The sequence below is a fragment of the Ursus americanus genome, chromosome 16, assembly GCF_024610735.1.
Source record: "Ursus americanus isolate L20-20 chromosome 16, mUrsAme1.1.p, whole genome shotgun sequence".
Lineage (NCBI taxonomy): Eukaryota > Metazoa > Chordata > Mammalia > Carnivora > Ursidae > Ursus > Ursus americanus.
In genome coordinates this window covers 6570454-6595705 of record NC_142142.1, presented here as the reverse complement: position 1 = coordinate 6595705, position 25252 = coordinate 6570454, and the positions used below count along the sequence as shown (strand labels likewise).

Genomic DNA, 25252 nt, shown 5'->3' with positions numbered 1-25252 from the left:
GGGTGTGACTCGGTAGTGCTGGGATAAATGGCATCAGAAGCAAACAGACTGTTGAAACCACTTCTGCACTAACACAGGAGAGGGTAACTGCTATGAGGCGGGAAGAGCATGGGAAGAGAAGACAAATTCACTTGGCAAGACCTGCCAGTTTTTCCATTCAAAGACTTTCTTTGCTGGAGTAAACAAGATTATGCTCCACAATATTACAACTTTGCTTAGTGTAACATCAGGTTATGAAGGCCAGTTGAGTAGAGGGTGAAGGAGACAAGTCCCCTCTTATTTTAAGTCTAGAAGTCCTGGTAGAGGTCACTTAGCACTTGACTACCAGGAAGTTCGTTATTCTTCTTTTGCCTTTAGATCCATTTCAGTGAAGCTGTCAACTTTCAGATTATGTGTCCTGCTGTGGAAGCAGACGGCTTTGCAAAGACAATACATTAAGTAAAGATTATGTACTACTGGGATCTGGTCTGACCCATCCAAACCAGTGGCCTGGTGCAGGGGGCAATTGAAGGGACAATCTGCTGAGGGCTGGGAAGAGTTAAGGAAACCGATGAGGGGATGGTGAAGCACCAGGACCAACCATGCACAGCATTACCTAACTCAGGCCTGACCACAAGAGGGAAGTTGCTGTTGCCTTTGGTAGAACACCATGTCAGTGCCATATGTGCCTGGCAGGAAGGGAACTGGGGAACAAATTCCTGATCTCTAGACTCGCTTTCCTATCTCATCTCCTGCTGATGCCTCATATGGTCTGGGCCACCTAGAGCAGCCCTTAAACATCAGCTTCTAGGGACCTAGGACAAAGCTTCAGAAGGACAAATGGAGAATAACTAGCACATGAGGCGCTAAAACCAAGACAGGCTCCATTTACCTGAGCTCACCTGGTCATTCCAATCACAGGCTGGTTCCTGTGTGCTCTTGTCTTGCCCAGCCCCACTGACTCAGCCTTCTTACCTTCCCTTTTTACGGCTATTGCTAACACTGTTCCCATGTGTAGTGATCTAGGAGAACCTTGAGTTGCGGAGGAAACCCAGCTCATGGAGAGGAATTTTGTGGAATAAAGTCACTACTGTGGTGGTCATCCTCCCAGTTCCATGACTCCCTATAGAGACAGGCATTCCAAAGGTTTTTTTTTTTTTTGAACTTTATTGGATGTATTTTTTGGTTTTGAACATTCTCCAACAACTAGAAAGAGCTAATGCTTAGTGTTAATGTATGTTAGACACTGCATTCTCCTTTAATCCTCATGCCTCCTCTAGGCCAAAACTGTTTAAAAGTTTGTTGTCAAGTTAAGTCCTTCGTGTAACTAATAAGATAACATCACTTGTGTCAGCTCCTCAATCTGAAACCAGATCTGGAAAATCCCAAAGCCCAGACTACTACCTGCCCTCTGTATTCAACCCTACAGGGCTCAAGATCTAGAAGACAAAGCTTCTTAGAGGATTTTCCATGTCCTTGACATTTCTCTAATATAGATAGGAAACACATTCCAGTATGATCCTTTAGATCCTGGAAAACAAAACAAAACCCCCAAACTGTCTTTTTTTCAAAATACTAATCTTTCAAGCTAGTTGCCCCAAATTCTGAGTAGAGCATTTCTTCTCTGGCCGAATACTCATCCTCTAGGCTTCTTGCCACTCAGTGCTTAATGTGTTTTCTTTCTTCCTAGGGATAACCCTCTTTGTTTCTACAGTCTCCTCTATTCAGCCTCCATGGAGGGAGAAGGCCCTTGCAAGGACCTGCCTCTGGGCAGACACACCAACTGAGCTACCTTCAGCAGCTTTCATCTTTCAGGAATCCCTTTGTTTCCATCCTCCAAAGTCCTCTTCTTCACTGGCCCACGTGTCTGCTTTGTGACTTTTGGTCTGCAGGTTAAGTGTTTCAGCTTATGTATTAGCAAATGCTGGCCTCTAGCTTAAAATTTGATTTATCATAGAGCCTAGACAGTCCCAGGAGTTTGTATCTTTCAGCATCAACATGTCTTTTTTCAAGGAGCTCTCATCTTGAGACCTTCTAATACAATGATTGGAGATACCACATAGCCTACCTGCAGAGTTACAGAATTAAAAACTAGTACCGGTCTGCCTCAGGTCATTGTATTTATTGATGCAAGCACATTACTCTTTGAGAATCCTATTATAAATAGATACTCCTACATTCATTCAAATACATATTTAGCTTGTACTTGGCAAATTTTTGTCAATACCATAAACGTAGTAACATGACATTTACACTAGGACATTGTTCCATGGTTTCTTCAAAGAAAGTTTGTAGCATCTTATCAATGCTCCTATTCTTTATTTTAGAACCCAAGAATAAAATATTCTTGTTTTTTATTTCTAGAGAAAGTTTCTACTGCATTTTGGGCCACAAATGAGAAGGTTCATTTATGAATCATGCTCACTTCTCACAATGTCTGTTCAATACCCAGCTCCTTCCAGCTCACCGGCATCCCAGGGCTGGAGTCCCTGCATATGTGGCTTTCCATCCCCTTTGGCTCCATGTACCTGGTTGCCGTGGTGGGGAATGTCACCATTCTGGCTGTGGTAAAGGTGGAGCATAGCCTGCACCAGCCCATGTACTTCTTCCTGTGTATGCTAGCTGTCATCGACCTGATTCTGTCCACTTCTACTATGCCCAAACTGCTGGGAATCTTCTGGTTTGGTGCTGGGGACATTGGCCTGGATGCCTGCCTGGCCCAAATGTTCCTCATCCACTGCTTTGCCACAGTCGAGTCAGGCATCTTCCTTGCCATGGCTTTTGACCGCTATGTGGCCATCTGCAACCCACTCCGTCACACCACAGTGCTCACGCATACTGTTGTGGGACGTTTGGGGCTGGCTGCCCTCCTCCGCGGTGTACTGTACATTGGACCTCTGCCTTTGATCATCCGCCTGCGGCTACCCCTTTACAAAGCCCGGGTCATCTCCCACTCCTACTGTGAGCACATGGCCGTGGTCACCTTGGCATGTGGTGACAGCAGGGTCAACAATATCTATGGGCTGAGCATTGGCTTTCTGGTCCTGATCCTGGACTCCATGGCCATCGCTGCCTCTTATGTGATGATTTTCCGGGCTGTGATGGGGCTGGCCACACCCGAGGCCCGGCTTAAAACCCTGGGGACGTGTGGTTCTCACATCTGTGCCATTCTGATATTTTATGTTCCAATTGCTGTTTCTTCTCTCATTCACCGATTTGGTCACCAGGTACCTCCTCCAATCCACACTCTACTGGCCAACTTCTACCTCCTCATTCCTCCAATCCTCAATCCCATTGTCTACGCTGTCCGTACCAAGCAGATCCGTGAGCGGCTTCTCCAAATCCTAAAGATAAAAACTAAGATCAAATGACTGTTACTTCCTTCTCTCTCAAATAAGCACATGGAGAAGGTATTGAAATATGGTGGGCAGCTTGCCAAATGGGAACTTCAAGCAGTCAGATGTTAGGTCGAGTGTTCTCCAGTTTTATAATTCCAAAGGAGTGCTAAGATAGGATAACTCTAATTCTGAGGGTAGGATTTTTTGTTTTTTTTGGTTTGTTTGTTTTTGTTTTTTGTTTTTTGCAATGACTAAAGGGTATTTGAGCTGTCAAGGTGAAATCATGAGGACATCAGTAATATAAACAGCAGTTAGTGTTTAATTGCCACTTATGTGAGTCTTACAGATACCCTAACATCTTAGGAGGTAGCTAGTGTTGTTCACATTTTACACAGTGGAAATAGGACAGAATACTCTTGCTTTATAAACTGCATACAAAGTTTCTAAGATGAATAGATCAAGTGTTTTGGAGTTTATACTACACTGTTATATAACGCACAGAAAACAGACTGAATAGAATGTTCTAAGTAAATACTCAAAAACTGGAGTCATTTCATTAGAGTGACCTTAGCAATAAGAAAACCATTTTTGGTTTAAGCCTTTAACAGAGATGCTGCTAAAAACCGCTTGTACTGAGAAAGCATGGAGTGTTCTAGAAGAACATGGCCTGGAAAAAAAAGTCAGCTTAATGAGACAGGATGACCAGGTCTCAACACAATCCTTGTACTTCCCCTGCAGGCCCACTCCCATCAAGTAGCCCGAAGCATGGGAGGGCTCCATGAAGAGGAGAGCCTCCTCTTCCCACAAGAACTCTCCTTGGTCCATCTGTAGGATCCCTGATCATGATGTGTGGTCTTTTGAATCAATCACAAAATAAGGTGAAGTTATGAATTCTAGCATGTCTAGGAACATTGATCTTACCTTCCACATTAAGTATTAGTTCAGTATCTACAGGATGACTAAGAGCACTTTGCTAGTTAAGTAGCTACTGCTGAAAGTTACTAATGTAATCCTTACAACCACACTGTACAGGCAGAAATTATCCCTACCTTGCAGATGAGAAAAATTCACATTCCTAGAAGTGATATAAACTGAGTCACCTTGATCAATTCTAAGAGTCAAAGTCAGGAATTTGGCAGTTTTTTTTTTTTTTAAAGCTTGAAAGCTTCTAGTCCTTCTGACCCTCATTTTATTCAGCCATGGAAAAGCTGACAAGCCTCTTCCACAAGGACTGAATGGTTGTATATTTCAGGTTCCTTATACAGCAGACACTATACTCCTTATTCCCACCTGGGAATGCACAGATAAGTCTCCTCTCACAAGGGTAGAGAGGAATTCAATCCGAGTTTGATTATGAATCCCTAACTATAACTAGGCAGGAAGACGTTGTGTCTACTAGGCTTCAGGTATACAACAAATAATCACAGAGCTTAGTATAAAAGGAAGTAGTCAAGTACAAAGGAAAGATCACTACACTACAACCGGAAAAAAGGACTTCTCGTTTTGCTTTGGCTATTCCAGTTAATTGCCTCACTATTGGGGTATCTAGAATGTGTGATTTTTTTTTTTTAGGATTCTGATTATGTTCATATTTCATCTACTATAACTTCAATCCCATCCCATCCTTCCATCATGGTGTTTAGTTTTCCTGCACCTTATGTCTGAGTCTGGGAAGAGTCAAATATTCTTCTCCGTATGAATGGAAAAGCAATCAAATCAATGCACATTTAGTTCACGTGCCAGTGTTACCCAATCCAACTGAAGGAACTAAAAGGACATTTTTATATTCCAAGTAGTTAAAGCTGTAGGCTTATTAGCAAATCCACATTTGGAGGAATAGTTCTGCAACATATATACATAGAGTGGGGTTCTTCATGTTAAGCATCTTTAGAAGTATGCAAAGCCTACTGCTATTTCAGCTGCTGGCAGGGAGATTATTATGGCTTTGCCTCGTTATACACCCAAACACTAGTCTAGGAGACAAACAGTACTTTCCATATCCTTAAAGTTTCTATTTCTAGAAAGGTAGAATTTTGTGATATACCCCATAGTTAAGAGGGGACTCCTGGGGCTCAATTATTCTCTTGTCAGAAAACCAGTATTTTTAAAACTAGTTTTAAAAGACTTGCTATGTCAACAAGGAACTTTACATAATTACATTCTTTACAAGAGTTTGTGTTAAACTGAGTTCATAACACTGGATGTTTTTAAATATCACTTGTTAATGTAACTTGTTTGCTTATAAGAAAGTCAAGACAGCAAAAGCCTAGAATATGAAGTTAACTGTAGCCACTGTGTTGTTTATCATGGCTGTGTCAACACTTCAAGGAAGAAGTTATTGTATCCTTTTCCTGTGGAGCAGATCCCAGACTTCATACACACTTAGTAAGCTTGCTGAAAGTACAAGTTGAGACCTACTGAGCTCACTTCACTGAGTCTTAGATGGGGTTGAGAAAAAAAAAATCAATGTTTTCAATAGATGCCATACGCGATTTTGGCAGAGCTGGTCCAGTTTTTGGTTATTGAAACTTATTTTCTAAGAAGGATACATAAGTTATACCCTTTATATGTATTTTTACAGTTCAGGTAGAAATAGCTATCGTTCAGAAAGTAGCCATAGTTGAACCTCTGAAAATAGCAATTACCTTAAAATGCATTTCAGTAGCGGGGTGCCTGAGTGGCTCCATATGTTAAGTGACTGACTTGATTTCCGTTCCTGAGATTGAGCTCCCTGTTGAGCACCACACTCAGCACAGCACCTGCTGGACAGTCTCTCTCTCTTCCTCTCCCCCTACCCCTCCTCCTGCTTGCACTCTAAATAAAGTCTTTAAAATGCGCTCTAGTAAAAAGCTCTCACGGATGTCCTCATGTTGGCTTAATGAAAGCAAAACAATCCCTTTAAACTTACCTCAGTTACACGTGTTTAACAATAGTTAGGTTTGAAATTCAGCTAAAAATTTAACTTGAGAATCCTTACATGTGGGATTTCACAGCTAGTTCCTCATAATCTTAACAGTTCAAAAGCTCTCATTTTAGAATAATTTCTAAGAGAAATGAGTGAAGAATTGACCTTACCCAAATTGAGGGCTGGCCTTTTCTCTGGGATCTTGGCAAGTCATGCACAATGTGCCTTTAACAGGTGGGGGGTGGGACACTTTGGACCACAATAGATAGTCTAACAATGTGGTTTAGGCTGGGGGCTTTGGGTCACACTTATCTTGATCTCAGGAGGGGCAGGAGACTGAATTTGGCCATATGGGCAGTCAGTCGGATCTGTGACCAAGCCCCAATAAAATCTCTGGACACAAGTTTCAGGCGAGCATCCCTGGATGGAAAGTACTCCATGTATAGTCACACAGTTGCCAAGAAAGTTAGTGCTGTCTCACTCCACTGCAGAGGGCAACTCGAAGGTCTGTGCATAGCACTTTTCTGGATTCGGCCCAAGCGGATTTTAAGCTGTATCCTTTCATCGTAAGGAAGTGGCCACCAGTAGAACAGCTTTTAGTGAGTCCTTCTGGTGAATTACCAAACAGGAGGGTGGTCTGGGAGATCTGTGAACATGCAGTGGGTGTTAGAAGCGAGGGTGGTTTTGCAGACCCTTAACTCTAGTTGGATCAAAAATGGTCCTAAAGACCACTCTCATTTCAGAAATTCACTCCAATCAGATTAAGTTACCCATTTAAATGCCCAATTAGTACATTAGTTTTTCTTAACCCCAGTCATCAACCCCAGATTATTCCACTGGGGATCCTTTGGGTGATTTCCTTTAATGTTCATGTGGGTGTAATCACTTCAGTGAAAATTTCACAGTAAAGAGACTAAAGATGTACATTCTCAGTTTCTTTAGGTTCTAATGTATCTCCAATTAAGACTAGAGTTACCCTCTCAAGTATTGTGACCTGGTGCACATTTGTGGTCTTCAGTGCTCATTTTGCTAGGAAAAAGCTTGGCTTTCCATTTGGAAAAATGAAGTTCAGAGATTATACCTGCCCTGAGAAGGAAAGGACCTCTTCCATTTCTTCCAGCTGGCCTGCTTGCCTCTGTCTGATATTTGGGCCTTTCTATTTTCACATGCCCTGAGCAAGATGCTAAAGAGGCAGACTTTAGTTGATTGGGGTCATTTTCTATCAGGTGTTTAATACCCGCTGGAAGCATGGTCAGTGATTAAAAAAAGGTGGAGATGCCTAACGCGGTAAGGCTTCAGTTTATGTAAAGACCTTTGTTAGGTTAGAAATTTTGTGATATTTTATCTCTGCTTCTGGAGTAATCTATTTGACTATTAAATATCACAATCTAGCTGTCACCTATTTTAATGAGGTTACAGACCTTAAGTTACTAATTACCTTCTACATATTCAAGTCTGGCAGTCATCATGCTTCATTTCATGTTAAAAAGTAGTTGCATGAAAATTTTGACAAAGTTCTAAATTCCTAGATAAGTGCTGAATGTGTGTGTGTGCATGTGTCTAAAAACAGACAAAGTCTCAGGGTGTCTGGGTGGCTGTTCGTTGAGTGTCCGACTCTTGATTTCAGCTCAGGTCATGATCTCAGGGTTGTGAAATCAAGCTCCTTGTTAGTCTCCCTGCTCAGGAAAGTGAGATTCTCTTTCTCACTCTCTTGCTCTCTCCTTCTGCCCATCTCCCCGCTTGCTTGCTCTAAAATAAAACCTTAGGGGCGCCTGGGTGGCTCAGTCGTTGAGCGTCTGCCTTCGGCTCAGGGCATGATCCTGGTGTTCTGGATCGAGCCCCACATCGGGCACCTCCGCTGGAAGCCTGCTTCTTCCTCTCCCACTCCACCTGCCTGTGTTCCCTCTCTTGCTGGCTGTCTCTCTATGTCAAATAAATAAAATAAAAATCTTTAAAAATAAAATAAAATAAAACCTTAAAAATTAGAATATCTTATTCATCATTTAATCATTATCTATTAAGATTTGATCTTTCCAAATAAGGTATTACATAATAATAATAATAAAAAAAACAAAACAGAAGTTTCAGAGTAGTATCATAGGAATTTACCCAATCCCCACAGTCACCATTATTCTCAGAGTCAACTGGAAAATTGTTTCCTTTTGAAGCTTAAACATGGAGTTTTCAGCCCACTGATCTGTTTTCATCTTTGAAATCAAGTTAGATTTACCAATAAGGAGACAATCTTTCCTGATAACCAAGGTTAGTAACTGAGCCAGATTAAGCATAGGAGGTCTAAGACTATAGGAAGTGGAAAAAGCAGGAGTCAAGAATCCTGATCAAGGACTAGGCAGAAGACTCAGTCGATTCATTTCTTCATTAGGTATGCAAGGGGGTATATATGCAGGATAATGTAGGTGAACTCGGGGAAATCAAGTGGATGGCAGAGATTAAGGGTCCAGGAGAACAAAAATTTCAATTGAGAGTCTAATACAGTCCAGCAAGGGTACGTTTGAGAAGAATGCTACAACAGACCATCAGAATTCGAGGTCTCTTCCCAAGAGGAGCATATCTCCTCCATGGAAGAAGGGCATGCATCCCCCAATCCCTACTTCATGATAGGGATAACTAGAGCAGACTTGAATGAAACCCATCCCCCAACACTGGAGGCCAGTGATACCTAGGACATTGCATAATATCCTGAAGTTCAAAGGGCCCATTTAACATTTCTAGAAGTTTGGCCACAAGTTTGTCTTTTCTGAGGGGGCAGTCTTTTTAGGGGATGCAGTCTCCCCAAAGGAAAAGGTTTAGGTTAGCTGCTTTTACCTCCCAAAATGGGCCTACAGATGAAGGTGCTGATGACAAATGGGAACACCCCACTGTTGAGTCATCATTTGGGATAGTGGGGAAGCTTCAATAGATCTCTGCACCCCACTGAGAACACCAGTTCCTAGAGAGTTTTCCTGAACTTTATACTAGACTACTGAACTACACAAAAGTTAGCACTGAATAGCTCAAAAATACACTTGGATTACTTCATTGAGGAAAGCAATCTCACAGGGGAAGGGATTAACACAGGGGAAGGGAAGGAGAAATAAAATCAAAGGGAGGCAATCCAGAAGAGACTCTTAACTACAGGGAAGACTGAGGGTTGCTGGAGGGGAGGTGGGTGGGGGGATGGGGTAAGTGGGTGATGGACATTAAGGAGGGCACTTGAGGTAATGAGCACTGGGTGTTATATGTACTGAATCAATTACTACATCTATCTCAGACTACTATGTTAACTTGAATATAAAATTTAAAACCAGTGGGAAAATGAAGGATTAGTGTGGAATATGACCTGCATTCCTTTAATGCCCTTTGAAAGACAGGAGACTAAGATTGTGCTTAGTTATTAATTTTAGTAATTATTTGCCTGTCTGGACCGTGCTTCTTTAAACGTATACTGCTCCTGAATTGAACACATGGGTGATGGCTCAAACAGGTGAGCTCATAAGGTTTATCATTGGGAGATCAAATCTGGGTAGTGAGCCTCGGGGAGCAGGAGAATTTCAGCTTGCTACTTGCTCACCTGCTCAACTGCTATGCATCCTGACATGGGGGTTTCATTTTGGGGAATAAATGCTCATGCAACGAACAATTTTTTTTTTGTGCATGAAACTTCAGAGGCCACTCCTCTCCTGTTTACATGGTTAGATAGTCCTACTAACAGAAGACGGACTTCCATAAATATCAAGCTAGTTGATCACAGTTCAAGAAAACCCAGCTTTTTGTTCAGCCATCCTATTTGGAGTGTTTCACCTTCTGTCTTAACCCACGAGTTTGAAATCATGGGTAGGGGCTCTCATTGTCTTGGCTTTAAAGGCCATCTGTACTCTTAGCTATTTTTCTGTCAGGACTCACTTAATAAACTTTTACTAAGCATTTATTACGTATCAAGAAGTATGCACAGTTTTGGAAATAGAATAAAGAAAAGGTCCCAAGCTTCATGAAGCTTTCATTCAAGAGGTAGAAAGACATTTCACAAGTAAAAAACATAGAGATAGTCAAACTCTGATGAAGAAAGAATTCAGATTATTGCCAGTGGAAAAAGGAGAACCATTAGAGAATGTTTGGCACAAGTCCTAGGTAACATCGGTAGCCAGAAACCCAGAGATAAGTTATGGTTCCCCTGCCAGAATGGAGGCATCGGAGAGCCAGGAATCCTGGTCAGTAGCCAGTTTGTAGTGGGTCCTCTGGTCTGGGATGCATCTGTGATCATTCGCCTTACCTCAATGTATAGTCAGAATGGATATCCATATCTATTCAGGAGTGTGGCCTGGGAATCAAGAGGTAGAGTGGAGAAGGCCAGAGAGAAGCCTTTGAACCTCCCCTTTCTCTGCATAAGATAGTCAGTGAAGATATTGTGTACTTGAAGGGATAAAATTAGTGACACTTTAAAATGACCTAAATGATGCAGGGGTGGTAGTCTCCATCATATCCCCATCTAACTCTTCAGTATGGCATCTGGAACAGCAAGATCCTAGAGAATAAGCCTAGACTATTAGCCCCAATTAAGCTGTGCTGCCAGATGTGTTCTGTTAGAGCACATTACCACCCTCAGGTACATGGCACACAGTGTCTGATTTGGTGGATGCTTTTCTAGAGCCTAAGGGACTCAGATACATTTTTCATTCACCTGAAATGTACACTGGGCCCATGGGTAATTTTGCCTAAAGCTAGTTAACTTTCACTTTGTCACACTATAGCTCAGTTCTGCAGCTGTGGTTTTCCAGTGTTCTGTGAAGATGAAAGGGTTCTATAACCTGTGTTCGATTTAGTAGCCACTAGCCACACATGGCTATTAAGCACTTGAAATGTAGCTTGTTGGAGGCCTTAGGTTACACACACTTTAGAGCATGGGAAATGAATGCTAAGAAACTATCAAGTAGATCTAGGAGTCAAACTTAAGTATTTCAAGCCAAAGATGGACCGCTGCTGCACAATCATTCCACTCAAGAGTAACCCTGAACAATGGAGAGGAGTAAATACTCCCAATGGGTACAGCTTCAGCCAGTGCTCCTGGTTATCCATTTTACATAAGAGTCTTCATTGTGAGATTTAAATACATACATACATATATACTAATGGGCAATGGCCAATGGCTTGACTCCTAGCCAGAGGATTGGAAGGAGAACTGAAGACAAGGCGGATGGGCATATGGGTATAGATCAAAGTATCTTTGTAGAACACACGAACATCCACGAGAAAGCATCGACCAGAAAAGAGTACTAGTCAACTAGATACTATATGAACATCCTGCAATATTTAGCAGTTCTGAAATTGGTACCTCATTTTATACCACTATAGGCCAGAAGAACAGTGTTGCCAGAAGGGTTAAGATGGTTGCCAACTACCACATTAGACCTAAGGCCAAATGAAAGTTCATGACATTGCTATTGTGTCTCCAAAGCTTGGGTCACAGACAAGTCTATAGAAGACCCATCTAGAAACCACAGGGGTGACAAATTCTATAGATTTGAAAAATAAACCTCAGCTTAATATACAGCTGATAGGTTCATCAGAAAACACACGACCAGCAGAAAAAGCATCTCAAAGTTCAACATTCAACGCATGATAAAAACCCTCAACGAAGTGGGTTTGGGGGGGGAACATACCTCTTCATAATACAGGCCATATAAGAACACAGAGCTAATATCTGATTCAATGCTGAAAAACAGCTTTTCCTCTAAGATCAGGAACAAGACAAGGATGTCCACTCTTACCACTTACTTCACGTTGTACTCTCCCCAACAAGGACCAATTTGTTAGGTAGGAAAATGGGAGAACTCTCCATTTCCTGGGCCATAAGTTTAGTGACTTATTTTCTTGAAGATAGGGAGCTTAAGTTTATGCCTTTTACACAGTTAATCTGTGTATACTCCCCAAATACTGGGTTTGTTCTTTGGTTTTTAGTCCTCGGTTCTCCTTTGATGCTGTAAATTCAGACAATGAAGTGATTTGCCTAGTTCAAGCACCCCTAATGGGAAGGAATCTTCCTAACTTATCTTGGTCAAGAGGCTTCATCCAAGAGAAGCCTCCACAATAAGAACACACTGCCCCTGAAGTAGTTCAGTGACTCCATGGTAGAAAAGTGGAAGTATAAGATAAAATATAGGAAGTTACCCTTACCTTCTGGGGTAAGGGAGAGTCTGGAGCAAAAGACCATTTCCTAGGGCCAGAAGCCCCACTTCTACAGACCTTGGACTGAATGGGCAGCCATACATTCCCAGGGCTTTGAGTCTCACATGCATAGAAGCCTAGAAACTTCAATACGGCGTTTTAAGGATTGGCAGATGGAATTATTTTGGCCAACAGCTTAGTTCTTACCTTTTTTTTTCTTACCTCTTCTAAGCCAGGATTGCATTTTCATGGTTTAACCATTAAAAAAAAAATCAACTAAGCTTCATGTGCTCTAGAAATCAATGGTGTGAGGTATGGGGCTCCAAATTTCTAGAGCTATGCACAAGTAGGCAGCATTATGTTAGTTGGTCCAAGTTGGATTTGAGAGGCTTTTAGAACAAAGGAATCAAACATCACTAGCCTGAATATATAAAAAACAACTGTTTTTTTTGAAGTAGTTATAAGCCATGTTAGAAACAGTATTCTATTACCTAGCTGGTCTCCCCTAGAGAGAACTAGAATGGAATTACAATTGGTCTTAAGCTCAGTAGTTGAAAAAAAACTTAGAGCTTTGGACAGGAGAGCAGGAGAAAACCCCTGTTCCCTGCCTTTTCTGCTTTCTCCCATGAGGGTTTGTCTTCTTTCACAGAAATGAACATTTCTGGTGCTTCCTGGACTTACTCCTTCCCAAAAGGAAAAGATTTGATTGTACATTAATAAAGTTGATGCTCTATTCTGATCTGGTTGCTTGTGCCTGTTCCATTGTTAATGACAACCTCAGGAAGGGGAAGTTAGGTATTTTGGGAGGGCTGATAATATCTATTCCCATCTGTTTAGAGAAACGAGTTACTGTGTACAGCACTCACAATGTCTGCTCAGCTGTTTGATTTCATCTGTTCCTTTCAGTTTATGAAGCACAGTGAGCTTGGAGTGGCAGAGGGGAGAGGCTGCTTTGCTCCATTCTCAAGTAGCAAGTATCACAGGATCCTAAGATATGTCCAATCAAGGGCCAACCCAGCCTGACACAGAAGACTGAGTTACACTAGATCCAGATCAGCTTGCCAAAGAAGGTTGCTGCATGTGAGGAGAGTCTAATGCTTCTGGGTCGACAGTCTCATTAGTAATGTTAAAAGGCATTTGTGAGCTGATTTAGGGATGAGGGGGTTCTGGAATTTCTTAGACACAGTTATAAATCTTTGTTCTGGAATTGGAGTCTGACGACATAGGTCAACCCTCAAACATTCATGAAGAGTTAACTTTTCATGCACTTCAAGGAAAAATACTTGGGATCCCATTGCTAAGAGAACCCATGATCAGATGGGAAGGCTGATGAGCAGGATGCCAATTTGGGTGCATAATTAAGTTCCTTAAACACTTCATTTCTCCTGATCCAATTCACCCTATAAATTTTAGCTAACCAATTTAGTTCAGTTCTACAAGGTGGTTTGATTTTCCTGCTAAATGGAGTATAGGCTCCCTACTACACTGTGGCTGTTATAGTTTTGAGTTACTTCCTGAGGGGGAAAGAAATTCTTGGAACATAGGCTTTTAAGGCTCCACTACTGCATCACACTCCCAACTACTTAGCATAACCCTTTCCTCAAGGGACAGAGTAGCTGTATCTCAGACCTTCCTGGACCTTCCCTCCTAGCCCAAACTCAGTGCTGCCCAGCTACCCCATCAAACACGGTATGATTCTTGACCTGCATCCACTCTATCTAGGGGATCCTCTCATTTCTGGTCTTTCAGTAAGACACTCCTGCACTGGTTTTCACTTAGTGATATTACTGACATATTCTGCTACTAGAATGTTTCAGCTATTGGTCATACAGAGGTGAACATGTTCTTACATGTTTAAGTTAGTCTGGCAGGAGAAAGGGCCTCAAAACAGAACAAAAAACATGGTTCAAGCAAGATTCCTCCAAGAGATAGCTGATAGCTAAGTGATAGAAGACATAACTACACCTAGAAGAAATCTTCCAGACTGAAGAAACTGGAAGTGTGAAGATATGGAAGGACAGATCTGTATTTCCCATGAAACAGAGTTGGTGTGGATAAACTGTAGAAGTGCTAGGTTTCCCAAGTGCTAGTTTATTCCTTCTCCTATAGGTACTTAAACAATTAAGGCCTGAAAGCCAATATTTTAGTGCCTGCTCTCAATTAGATACTCTAAGCTTTTTTCATTTTTTTACTCCCTTAGTTTTCATGATCACCTTGTAGTCTAAGTACCATTATCCTGATTTTACAGGGACTGAGGAGCAGAGGTTAGTTTCAGAGGACACATAGGTCCTAAGTAGTAGAGCCGTGAATCAAGCCCAAGTAGTCTGACATCAGAATCCAGGCTTCTAACAAATACACTCAATTGCCTCACCATAGGAATTGAAGTATTGGTTTGATTGATTGAATTGTAGTATGGGAACTAGATCTAAAGCCATTCACTATTTGTCCATTTCTCAATCCAAGGGTGTAGTTTAATGGGCTGAGCAAATACTAGCCCACTTAGTAAAGAAGTCACCTTTCACCTACAGGCTACAGATGGCACCAGGATTAGAGATAACTACTTAGAACAACATGGACAAGGACTTGAGTTTTGCAATCACCACGAAGCCGATGGATCTATGAGCATCCCTTGTGAAAGGCCCAGTGAGAGCTGGAGAGGAGTTAGACGGGTTTCTTCCACGACTGCTCCCTTCATGGGGTATATAGGTCAGACTTCATGGACTTCGAGATTAAGCGGTCATCCTCTCATTCATCCAGCAGTAGAGGCAAGCAGGAATGCGATTTCCATAGTACACCGGAGTTTGTGGCTTCAGAAAACTAAAGACTGTTAACTCAAGTTCTAATTTCAGGAACCGAATGCAAAGTTCTAAAGGAACCTGGCTAAGTCTGAAGATGATCTTTGTGGGCAAAGGTAAGAAATCTTTTTGAATATTAGGCAGCCATCGGTGAGGAAGGCGACTGCTTACAAGACCTACTGCCAGAAGGATGGGTGTTTGTGGCTTGTTATTTGATAACCAAGTGATAAAGAATATGCATGATTAAAGTTATTGCAGGAGAGATTACAAATATGACCAAGCAACACGTAACAGCAGCTAGAAGGAAAAAATCATGTGCTGTATTTGTATTAACCATGCTTCCTCCAACACACCCCCACTTTATGGCTGTTAATGCCACCAGCTCTATAAAAAGCTTGGAGTAAGGCAGATAATCATAAGTCTGCTTACAGGAACAGGGAGGAGAAAAGTAACTTGCATTATGATTTTTTTTCTCCTATTCTAGTTGAATATAGCCTGAAATCAAAAATTTTGGAAGGTGGATGAAAATTGGTTCATGAAAGATGCATGTACTGCTATCATTAGTAAGGACTACAGGAAATTCAGACACTCCATTGCAGAAAGGACTCTAGGTCTGTGTGAAGGGAGTCTGGGCTTGCCTGTTCCCAAAAGGAACTGCTTCCTATCTCCAACTACTCAAGTGAAATCTTGGTACCAACGCAGGAATGCAAACCCTGGAGAAGCCTTTGATGGGGGCTTGAGATTGACAAAACACCACAATGAGAGCTGAAGATGCAGTCACCATGGAATGTTTTTTTCTAAGAATGACCATTATCCCTGCTCTGACCTGGACTGTGGTCACAAAACCAAATAGCACAAGTATAAGACTGCTTTAAAAACCATCCTAAATTGAATCCAACTCAGGGGCCATCAACTAAGGACTGTAAACAAAAAGCTCCCAGGTGATCTGAGTAGTCTTCAGCTGAAAACATTACTCAGGTACAGAAATCTAGTGAACACCAGTGAACCATCAGCCTTCAGTTCCTAAGGGCAAAGTCCTATATGATAAGACCAAAGCAATACTGAGAACAAGTCAGGAAATAGGAAGATCTCCACTGGGATGTAACGTCACGTCTCTAAATGCCAGCTCCTAAGAGGTCTTAGGTTGAGCAACTCCTCCAACAGCACTGCTGCATTTCCCCAGGGGAGTCCTGAGGCTACCAAAAGCTATGGAGCCCTACGACAGGGAGCGCCTTCTCCTGGACCCAGCGGGCCTCCATTGTCCCTGCTCTCATCTTCCCTGCTCCAAACAACTTCAACCTTTGATCCAGGTTTTTACCATCTTCCTTCCCCAAAATGTCAGCTGCCACTCTCCACCCCTCTAATTGGCATTGTTAGGGGGTAGTTGGTCTGTCGTAGGACATCTTTATCTAGATTCAAGACTCTGACAGTTACTAGGAAACAGATCCTAAAATATCCCTAGCATGAGTCACAAAGCAGGAGTTTTCATTTTATACTGGATCGACATAAGCTCTCCAGGGGAAGGCAGCCACCGGTGAGGCTATCCAACTCCGCTGGGTTGACAGTCTGGTTAATAAGTGGTGATCAGCACCTGAGTTTCGGAATTAAGGACACAGCTCATTCTCCAGACAGGAGTAACTGCTTATACACTTCAAGGAAAAAGAAACCTTTAAATTCCCTGTAAGGGATGGACAAAGGATAGGAAAGGGCCCTTAGATTTCACCCCTCAGTAGGTTCTGAATGTATTTCATGGCTGCTTCTGCTTGTAGCCTGAGCATGAGGGAATGAGCAAAGTTTCTGGGATCAGCATCGCAATCCCATCTACTGGTCCAGTTCCACCCCCCATACAGCTCATATACGTTCCAGGGATATTGTTGCTTCAATCAGTATTAGGAGATTAAGTAGAGACCCTTCAGGCTGAGCAATGTCTGAATACAAAACCCTAGGAGAAAATGGGGTTCTCAAGCAGAGATTCTTGAAGTATCCATAGGTTTAACATGAGGAAGTAGGAAAGGGAACTCCTGGGTCTAGGATCCCACAAAAACGCTTAAGACCAGACTTAACCGTTATGATCTACACTTGTCTAAAATCCAACGGCAGGAGAAGATTGAAAAGAGACCACTTGAGACAAAGAATCTCAAGGACTGCAACGGCTAGCGGCCGAGAAAGTACCCAAGAGGGATCATGCGCTTCCAGAAGAAAGTAGGTAGGAAGTCAGGAGTTTGAAAGGGAGAGCTGAACAGGAAGAGGAGGACTACCCCCCAGTAAAAGCCATTCCCCTAGAGCGTGCCTCTCCAATTCCAGCAAGACAAAAACGAATCAGAAGCTAAATTAACACCAAAGTGTTTCTCAGGTTCAAGTTACCTGGTTAAGAGGAAAGGTAGAAAGGATAAGGTATGTTTGACTAACGGCCCTGGGGTCCTGAAGAAAGGCTTTTTAAAAATGGATCTCAGACAAGGCAAATGTCCTAGAAAATGCTCTGCACCTTATGAGTCATTCCTTGAAGATTTGGTTGGCTTGAGAGGCAGAAAGTAGCTGTAAAGTAAGCCCGCTGAAGGCACCAGGAGGACAATGGGCTACAGACATAACTTTCTTCCGACATGGGGTATTTTGAGCCACAATAGGAACGGTAACGGCCAGTAACCCTATCAAGGACGGGGGAGGTTAGCTTTAAGAAGAGATTATGCCAAAGTTAGAACCAAAGCTTGAACCAACTAAAGAAGGTCCTTCCTGCAACCTTGCATCGCAAAAGACCGTAAATCCAAGAGTCAGAAATACCCTTCCTAATAAAAGCGGGGTTAATTCTCTCATCCCAACCAGTAGCTAGCATCAACCTCAAGAGTTCTTTCGGAGCTCTTCCCAGGTTTTCCAGCAAGCCCACAACGGCACAGTAAAGGAAGCCTGGACAGGAAAATTAGCTCCACCTGGACTAAGAGGTAGCTTCTAGTATCTGATCGGCTCAAAACGTTTCTCTCCACTAGGTACCAAGTTTCGCTCTTCCGTTAGTGAAAGGAAAGAAAGTGCTGTTTACTGCCTAAGTCGCAACTAAATTTTGTGATTTAGTGAGATAAAGAACTAAGTCTGCGGGTCTCATTCATCTTGCCTGTCTTTCCCACAGCCAGACAGCAGGAAATTCCCGGTCTCTCAAAGAAGGCAGAAACAGAAAAGCAGAGAGACACTGGCAGAAAAGAGAAACTAACTTGGAAAGGTCCGGCTTGCTCCCCTGCTTTAGCCCGCAGTATACACATCCTGGTGGACTGTGGAAGTCTCACTTAAATAGAGGGTGAGAGGACATGATTGGTCAGAGTTGGAAGCTGGACATGATTGGTCAGGCTGGAGCCAATGAGCTTCCTGGGTCTTTTTAATCTTAAATGCCAGCCCAGGATTGGTGCTGATATTTTTTTTTAATTGGGACAGCCTCTGAGTGTGTACACCTGAATGATAATTAAGTCTCCAGTATTATCAGGTTTCACGAGGGGAAAAAAAAGTTGCAACTGTCAGAAATCAGAAATGGGATAGAATCTGAAATTCGATAGTAAAACAACAACAACAACCACCTCAGCAAATAGTAACAGTACACCATTCCCCATGAAAAACAATAAATATTTATTTCCTTATTACTATAGAGAAACCAAATCATGTCACTTTCTGTGCAAATAGAAACCACTGCCTATGTCCTCCTTTTTAGGGTCTCTTCTTAGTGGCCCTAACCCTCTTCCTCCAGAAACATGTTTGGACAAAACAAGAATGTGTAACTAGTGGCCACTTAGTGGTGTCAAGCAGATGGCTGCACTTGATTTCAAAACCTACTTTTCTTTTTTAAAAATTATTTTATTTTATTTTATTATGTTATGTTAGTGACATCATTGGTTTTTGATGTAGTGTTCCATGTTCATTGTTTGTGTATAATACCCAGTGCTCCATGCAACACGTGCCCTCCTTAATACCCACTGTATTGCATGGAGCGCTGGGTGTTATATGCCAAACCCACTTTTCATGTCTGAGAATATTTCTCATCAATCCGTCCACATCCTCAGCACTGAGCTTAGGAAAACTGGCGAAATCTCTAACGAGGTTAGCAGGAGTACAATTATTATCCTTACCCAGACGAAATCACCTTAGTAAAAGAGTCCTTATGCTGGCAGGAGACTATTCATAAGTGCCTGAATCTTCTCTCCAGCAGTTGTACCAGCAGCATCACCTTAGACATGTTAGAAGGTGAATTCTTAGTCTTCTGAGCAGAAACTCTTGGGGTAGCACTCAGCCATGTGCGGTTGAACAAACCCTCCACGGGGCTGCAATGTATACTACAGTCGGACAGCCACTGCTCTGTACAGTTCAGTCAGAATCCGGGGCCTGTGTTGCTTTTCTAAACATCAAGCGTACCTTTTGTAGAGCTCTCTGGGTGGTTTCCATGTGCATTCAAGGTTGTCAACCACTGCTTTCGTCATGCATGGATTCAGTGACCATCTCTGTGCAAACCGAAGGTGATGACCGAATCTTTCATTCTGGTCCAGCCCTCCCTGATCTCCCTCAGGCCAATATAACCAACTGATTTATAGAGAATTAATTACATGTAGGGCTAGGTGCTAAGTGCTTTACAATTTAGCAGTTTAATCTCTGTGATGTAGCTATTTTCATATTCTTTTATAATTGAACTGAAGCTTTTAGCTATTAAATATCCCAGTCAAAATTAAACATTTAGTAAGTGGCCAAGCCCAGATTGCTTGATGACCACTGTACTACTATTGTTCATGCTACTTGCCAGCAGTTCATCACTAAACAGAATCAGCAATCCCAAAATGTGACATGATCGAGTGACAGAGTAGACTCAGAATAATTTAGAGCCATCTGGAAATTATAGAGGAGCTAGGATTCACACAGAGTATAGAAAATCCTGAAAGGAGGCTGTCACAGAACATAAGCACAATTCTAGGTTTGGGGGACGAAAGTTGTGTCAAGAAAAGCCCTTCTCCTCTATGGACCACTTCCATTTCCAGTTTTACAGTAAAAGGTTTTGAATTATACTAATCCTAAGGTTTGCTTACTAGCACTGTTTCGTTTATTTTTTTTTTAAAGATTATCTAACTTCCTAGTCAGAAGAGGAGAAGGCAAGCAACGCAGCAGCATTGCAGAATTGCTGGTTAAATAAATTATTAAATCCACAAATGATAAGTGGGTACTCAAATATCTCCTATGAATCAAAAGCTCTACTAGGTATAGACAAAAGGGATATGAAAGAGTAAGTTACTGATTTGATGGAAACCCAAATGAGGAACGTTATTGCACAATGTAAGTTAAGTATTGGAGACTCCAGAATTCATTTTGTGGAGGTAACATGATTTTGCAGCCAAATGAGAATACTAATAGCATAGAAAGGAAATAAAATTATATACCATTCACTTATAAAAAAACACAAAAATCTTTTGAAAATCAGCAGGTCAAACCAAATGTGCATTATACTGATAATGTACAAACAACCAAGAGATTCTAACCCGAAAATGCAAAAATAGGTTAACAGTGTTTTCCTAAGCATTCCTGGCAGGTTTCAGACTAGAAAAAAGAGATCGCAGGTGTGGTTACATAAAGTTATTTTAAATCTGTGACTTACTTTTCCTAGGATGCAGAAACTTATCAGAGGTTAGGTGTCCATTCAGAGAAGAGGTAGATGCATAATATTTCAAAAAGGTTCCTATGGGGGTGTGGAGGGGTCCCAGCTGCCAGGGACCCTACTAGCAGCACTTAGAATCCCCCATATATGGAAGCCTAAACCTTGTTGCACATGCCCTTTTAGATTGGGGAATTATGTCACCACTCAAGAAAAGTTTAAAAAGTAACAAACCCTAATTTTATGGGTACCCTTTAAGGGAATGTTTACAGGAATCAGCTCCTCTGTCTTCTTGAACCAAACTCCATGTCAATTACGCAACATTTTCATTCAGGGCTAGAAAGCAGAGTTAGTGCCCGTGAATCTTCAAATAATATTTCCACCTCCAGCTTCTTTCATTCTTGAAAGACTATTTCCTTTCAATTACATTAATAGAATCAACACAAAATTAGTATTTATTTAAGTTATTTGACAAATCTTTAACTCTCTATTACATGCTAGGAATTTCGCTGGGGGAAGAGGGAGCAAACCAGAAAGACACAGTACCTGCTTGTACAGAGGACTATTCTAGAGCGGCAGTTTAAGAAAAGTGTTTTTGCCTGGGTTTCACTGGAAGGAAAGCCTGAGTCACAAGCTTATTTACTAGTGCTTCACTAGGGTTGTAATTTCAGGGAAGCAGGAGAGAGGAAAGGGGGAAATGATTTAGACAGGATAGGCAAGTCAGTATAATAGTGTTTTACCAAGCCGGTCACCATTTTGTAACGAGTGTGACTGAATGTTACCATCATGGTACCATCTTGTCATTTTAGAAAACCTACCCAGGGTAAGGAGAGGTGGAGGAGAATTTATCTGCTAATTTCCATATCTTGTTAAAAAATAAAGGAGTTAATGGGTCTTACTTCTGCATTACCCCTATGTGAGGACCAAGTAGATTTTATAGGATCTTTTGACTTAGAGTCAACAAGAAAAACTAGAGGTAGGAAGTGAGAGATAAGTTCTTTTGGGCAAGGACTGTCTTCTAGGGCACACAGAGAAGTTGCCACGGCAGTGGCTGGAATGAGACAAGCAGACAAATTTCCAGGGGACGGATGAAGATGAGAGGACCCAAAATGGTGTATACGAAGAGTTAGAGATATTGCACTCCTCGCACCATGCATACCTACCCATGCCCATTATATCCAGCTCCTCTACCACGAAATAGCTATAACAGAAATCCTGAGAACAACTGGAGGAGTTTGAATATGAAGTGAGTACTGTGGTTATGTGGGAGAGTGTCCTTATGCTTAGGAGATGCATATTGGAGTAGAGGTACACTGTCCTCATATGTGTATCAGGTGTATGTGTAAGATATGGTTTATATAGACACACATATATACACTCATATATCTATCCATGTGTGCATTTAAAACAAATATGGCAAAATGTTAATAATTATTTACTCTAGGTGGTGGTTTATAGATATTCATTGTACTATTTCAATATTTATGCATATTTAAAATGTTTTATGGAGTGGAAAAAATTGTCCTACCGCTCAGGCAACTTTGCTTTCATGCTTGTTTGTCTGAAAATGAATGACACTACTTTTAGAGACAGATGCCATTGAAGTCAATTTGTGAGAAAATCCAGTATTCAGTTACCAACTGTTATCCTATCCCTGAAGCCGTGTCTGTTTTAAATGGTTCCAAACATGCAATTCATCACTAGATTCTGGGGCTCTATACTTAGCACTTGATTTGGAAAGGCTCATATTAGTAGAGTCAGGGGAAAGTATACTGTAAGAAGGATCAACCCTCTGTGCTAGTTACCTATTGCTGTATAACAAATTACCCCATTTAAATTTAATATTTATTCTGAATTGAAATCAGGATTTTCAAGAGATATGAGCACCCCTATGTTCCCTGAAGTACTATTCATGATAGTAAAGATATGGAAACAACCCAAGTGTCCATCAACAGATGAATGGAAGAAGAAAATATGTATATACTTAGAATAGAATATTATTCTGCCTTAACTACCATTTGTGATAACACGGATCAACCTAGAGAACATTATGCTAAGTGAAATAAGAGAAGGATAAATACTGCATTATTCCACTTACATGGGGTATCTAAAATAGGCAAACTCATAGAAGCAGAGAATAGAATTGTGGTTTCCAGGGGCTGGGGGAAGGAGAAATGGAGAACTGGTGCTGGATGGATATAAAGTTTCAGTTATGCATGATGAAAAAGTTCTAGAAATATGCTGTACAATATAGTACTCATAGTTAACAACAAGGTATACTTCCCTTTAATGCATGTTAAGAGAACAGTTCTCATGTTAAGTGTTCTTTACCACATACACACACATCCAGGGAAATTTCTGGAGGTGATGGATATGTTTAATATCTTGATTGTGATGATGGTATCACAGGTATATGTACATGTCCAAACTGAAGAAAATGTATACATTAAATATATGCAGACATTTGTATATCAATTATAGCTCAATGAAGCTTAAAAAATGTAGGCTTTGTAGCTTAAAACGAACATTTATAATGCCACAGCTTCTGTGGTCAGAAGTCTGGGCGTGACTGAGCTGGATGGTATGCAGTCAAGGTATCATCCAGGCCTTAGTCATCTCAAGACTCAGCTAAGGGACAATCCATTTCCAAGTTCACTCACCTGGCTCAGCCTCTTGTCCTCTCTGGCTGCTTGCTGGAGGAGACATCAGTTTCTTGCCACATGGACATGTCCAGAGGGCTTTTCACAACATGGAAGATTGTCTTGATTCCTCAAAAAAGAGGGCTCTGAGAGGTACAAAATGAGAAGGTCAGAAAGATGGAAGTCTTTTGGTGACTTCATCTTGGAAGTGACATTTCAATGCTTTTGGCACATTCCATTTGTTAGAAATAAGTCACTAGGTCCTTCCACTCTCAAGGGGAAGTAATTACACAAAAGCGTGACTACCAGGGAAGTAGGGATCACTGGGGCCCATTTTAGAGGCTGCCTATCACATCCTCCTGCTTAAGATGATCTAGAATCAACTCAGAGTAAAGACACACAACCAGTATTAGTTAACTTTTTTTTTTTTTTAAAGCAGGCTCTACTCCCAGCATGGAGCCCAATGAGGGGCTTGAACTGGTGACCCTGAGATCAAGACCTAAGCTGAGATCAAGAGTCAGACGCTTAACTGACGAAGCCACTCAGGCAACCCTATATTAGTTAACTTTTAATTAACTTTTCCTATTCCAAAAAAAAAAGTACCTTTTAATATAGCAAAAGAGGAAAAAAAGGGAAGCATATGGTGCCAAATACTAAGAGCTCTCACTGGAATTGTGCCCACAGCAGCCGGGAGGGCAGTCTTGTGGGCCTTGTTTTCAGCCTGCCATCTTGTAATCCTGGTTTATATGGATATTCCTGCCATCAACTATCTTGGACTTTGAGAGTTTTTCATGCTGAACGTTTATCATGGAATATGCTCAGGACGAACACGTGGTGTGAACTGTGCCGAGGGAGAAGGTGAATTACAACATTTTCATCAGACTTCTCAGCTGATCCTATGAGGAACTTTAGAGTGGAGATGGCCCTGTACACTTGTCCTGAATTGGGCAAGGGGGACAAATCCTTATACCCAGGATCAACCAGATATTGGATACAGTCATTGCATTAGGAAGGTGCATAATTTCGGGTGATGCAGCATCCTCTGGCTGAAGGTAATTCCTGGAAAGGAATGTAGCTTTGAGCCCTCAGTGGTCAACACTCCCAGCTACTGAGCGAAATGCTTCAACCCTGAAGGGCGATCTGTGTGGTGCTCTTCAGTCTATAACTAGGGAATGTTCATAACTGATTAGTCTTCTGAGGGGACTTGGAGGTGGGTGAGGAAACAAACCCTCAAAATTTTCCTGGTTGGGGAATGGACTCTCCCACTATTGCTCCCGTGCTTAATATCATATTTCTTCTTGGTTAAGAAATCATGAACCAGATAGGATAAAAATAAACGTAATTTTTGAAGATAATATTAAGACCGAAGAAATAGACAAAAATCCCAGAGAAACAATGTAAACAGACATTATAAGAAAAATACAGTCACCTCAATTTTGATTGTTACTTTTCAGATACAAAATAAATAAATGAGATACAACTATTAGAACTAAAATATGAGAAACACAAAATTCAGAAAATAAAATTAAATACTTAATTTCTTTTGTATTCATTGGTTAACTTTCCTTTTTTTAAATTTAAATTCAATTACCCAACATATGATACATCATTAGTTTCAGATGTAGTGTTCAATAATTCATCAGTTGTGTATACCACCCAGTGCTCATCACATCACATGCCCTCCTTAATGCCCATCACCTGGCTACCCCATTCCCCCACCCACTTCCCCTTCCGCAGCTCTCAGTTTGTTTCCCAGTCAAGAGTCTCCCATGGTTTGTCTCCCTCTCTGATTTCTTCCCAGTTTTCCCTCCCTTCCCCTATAATCC

General features: G+C 41.5%; 1 protein-coding gene across 1 annotated transcript; it reads left to right on the top strand.

The window, feature by feature from the left end:
* Positions 1–2396: 2396 nt before the first annotated feature.
* OR52M1 (olfactory receptor family 52 subfamily M member 1) lies at positions 2397–3350 on the top strand. Its single transcript, XM_045782721.2, has one exon. The coding sequence runs from the start codon at positions 2397–2399 to the stop codon at positions 3348–3350; it is 954 nt and encodes a 317-aa protein (XP_045638677.1).
* Positions 3351–25252: the final 21902 nt, after the last annotated feature.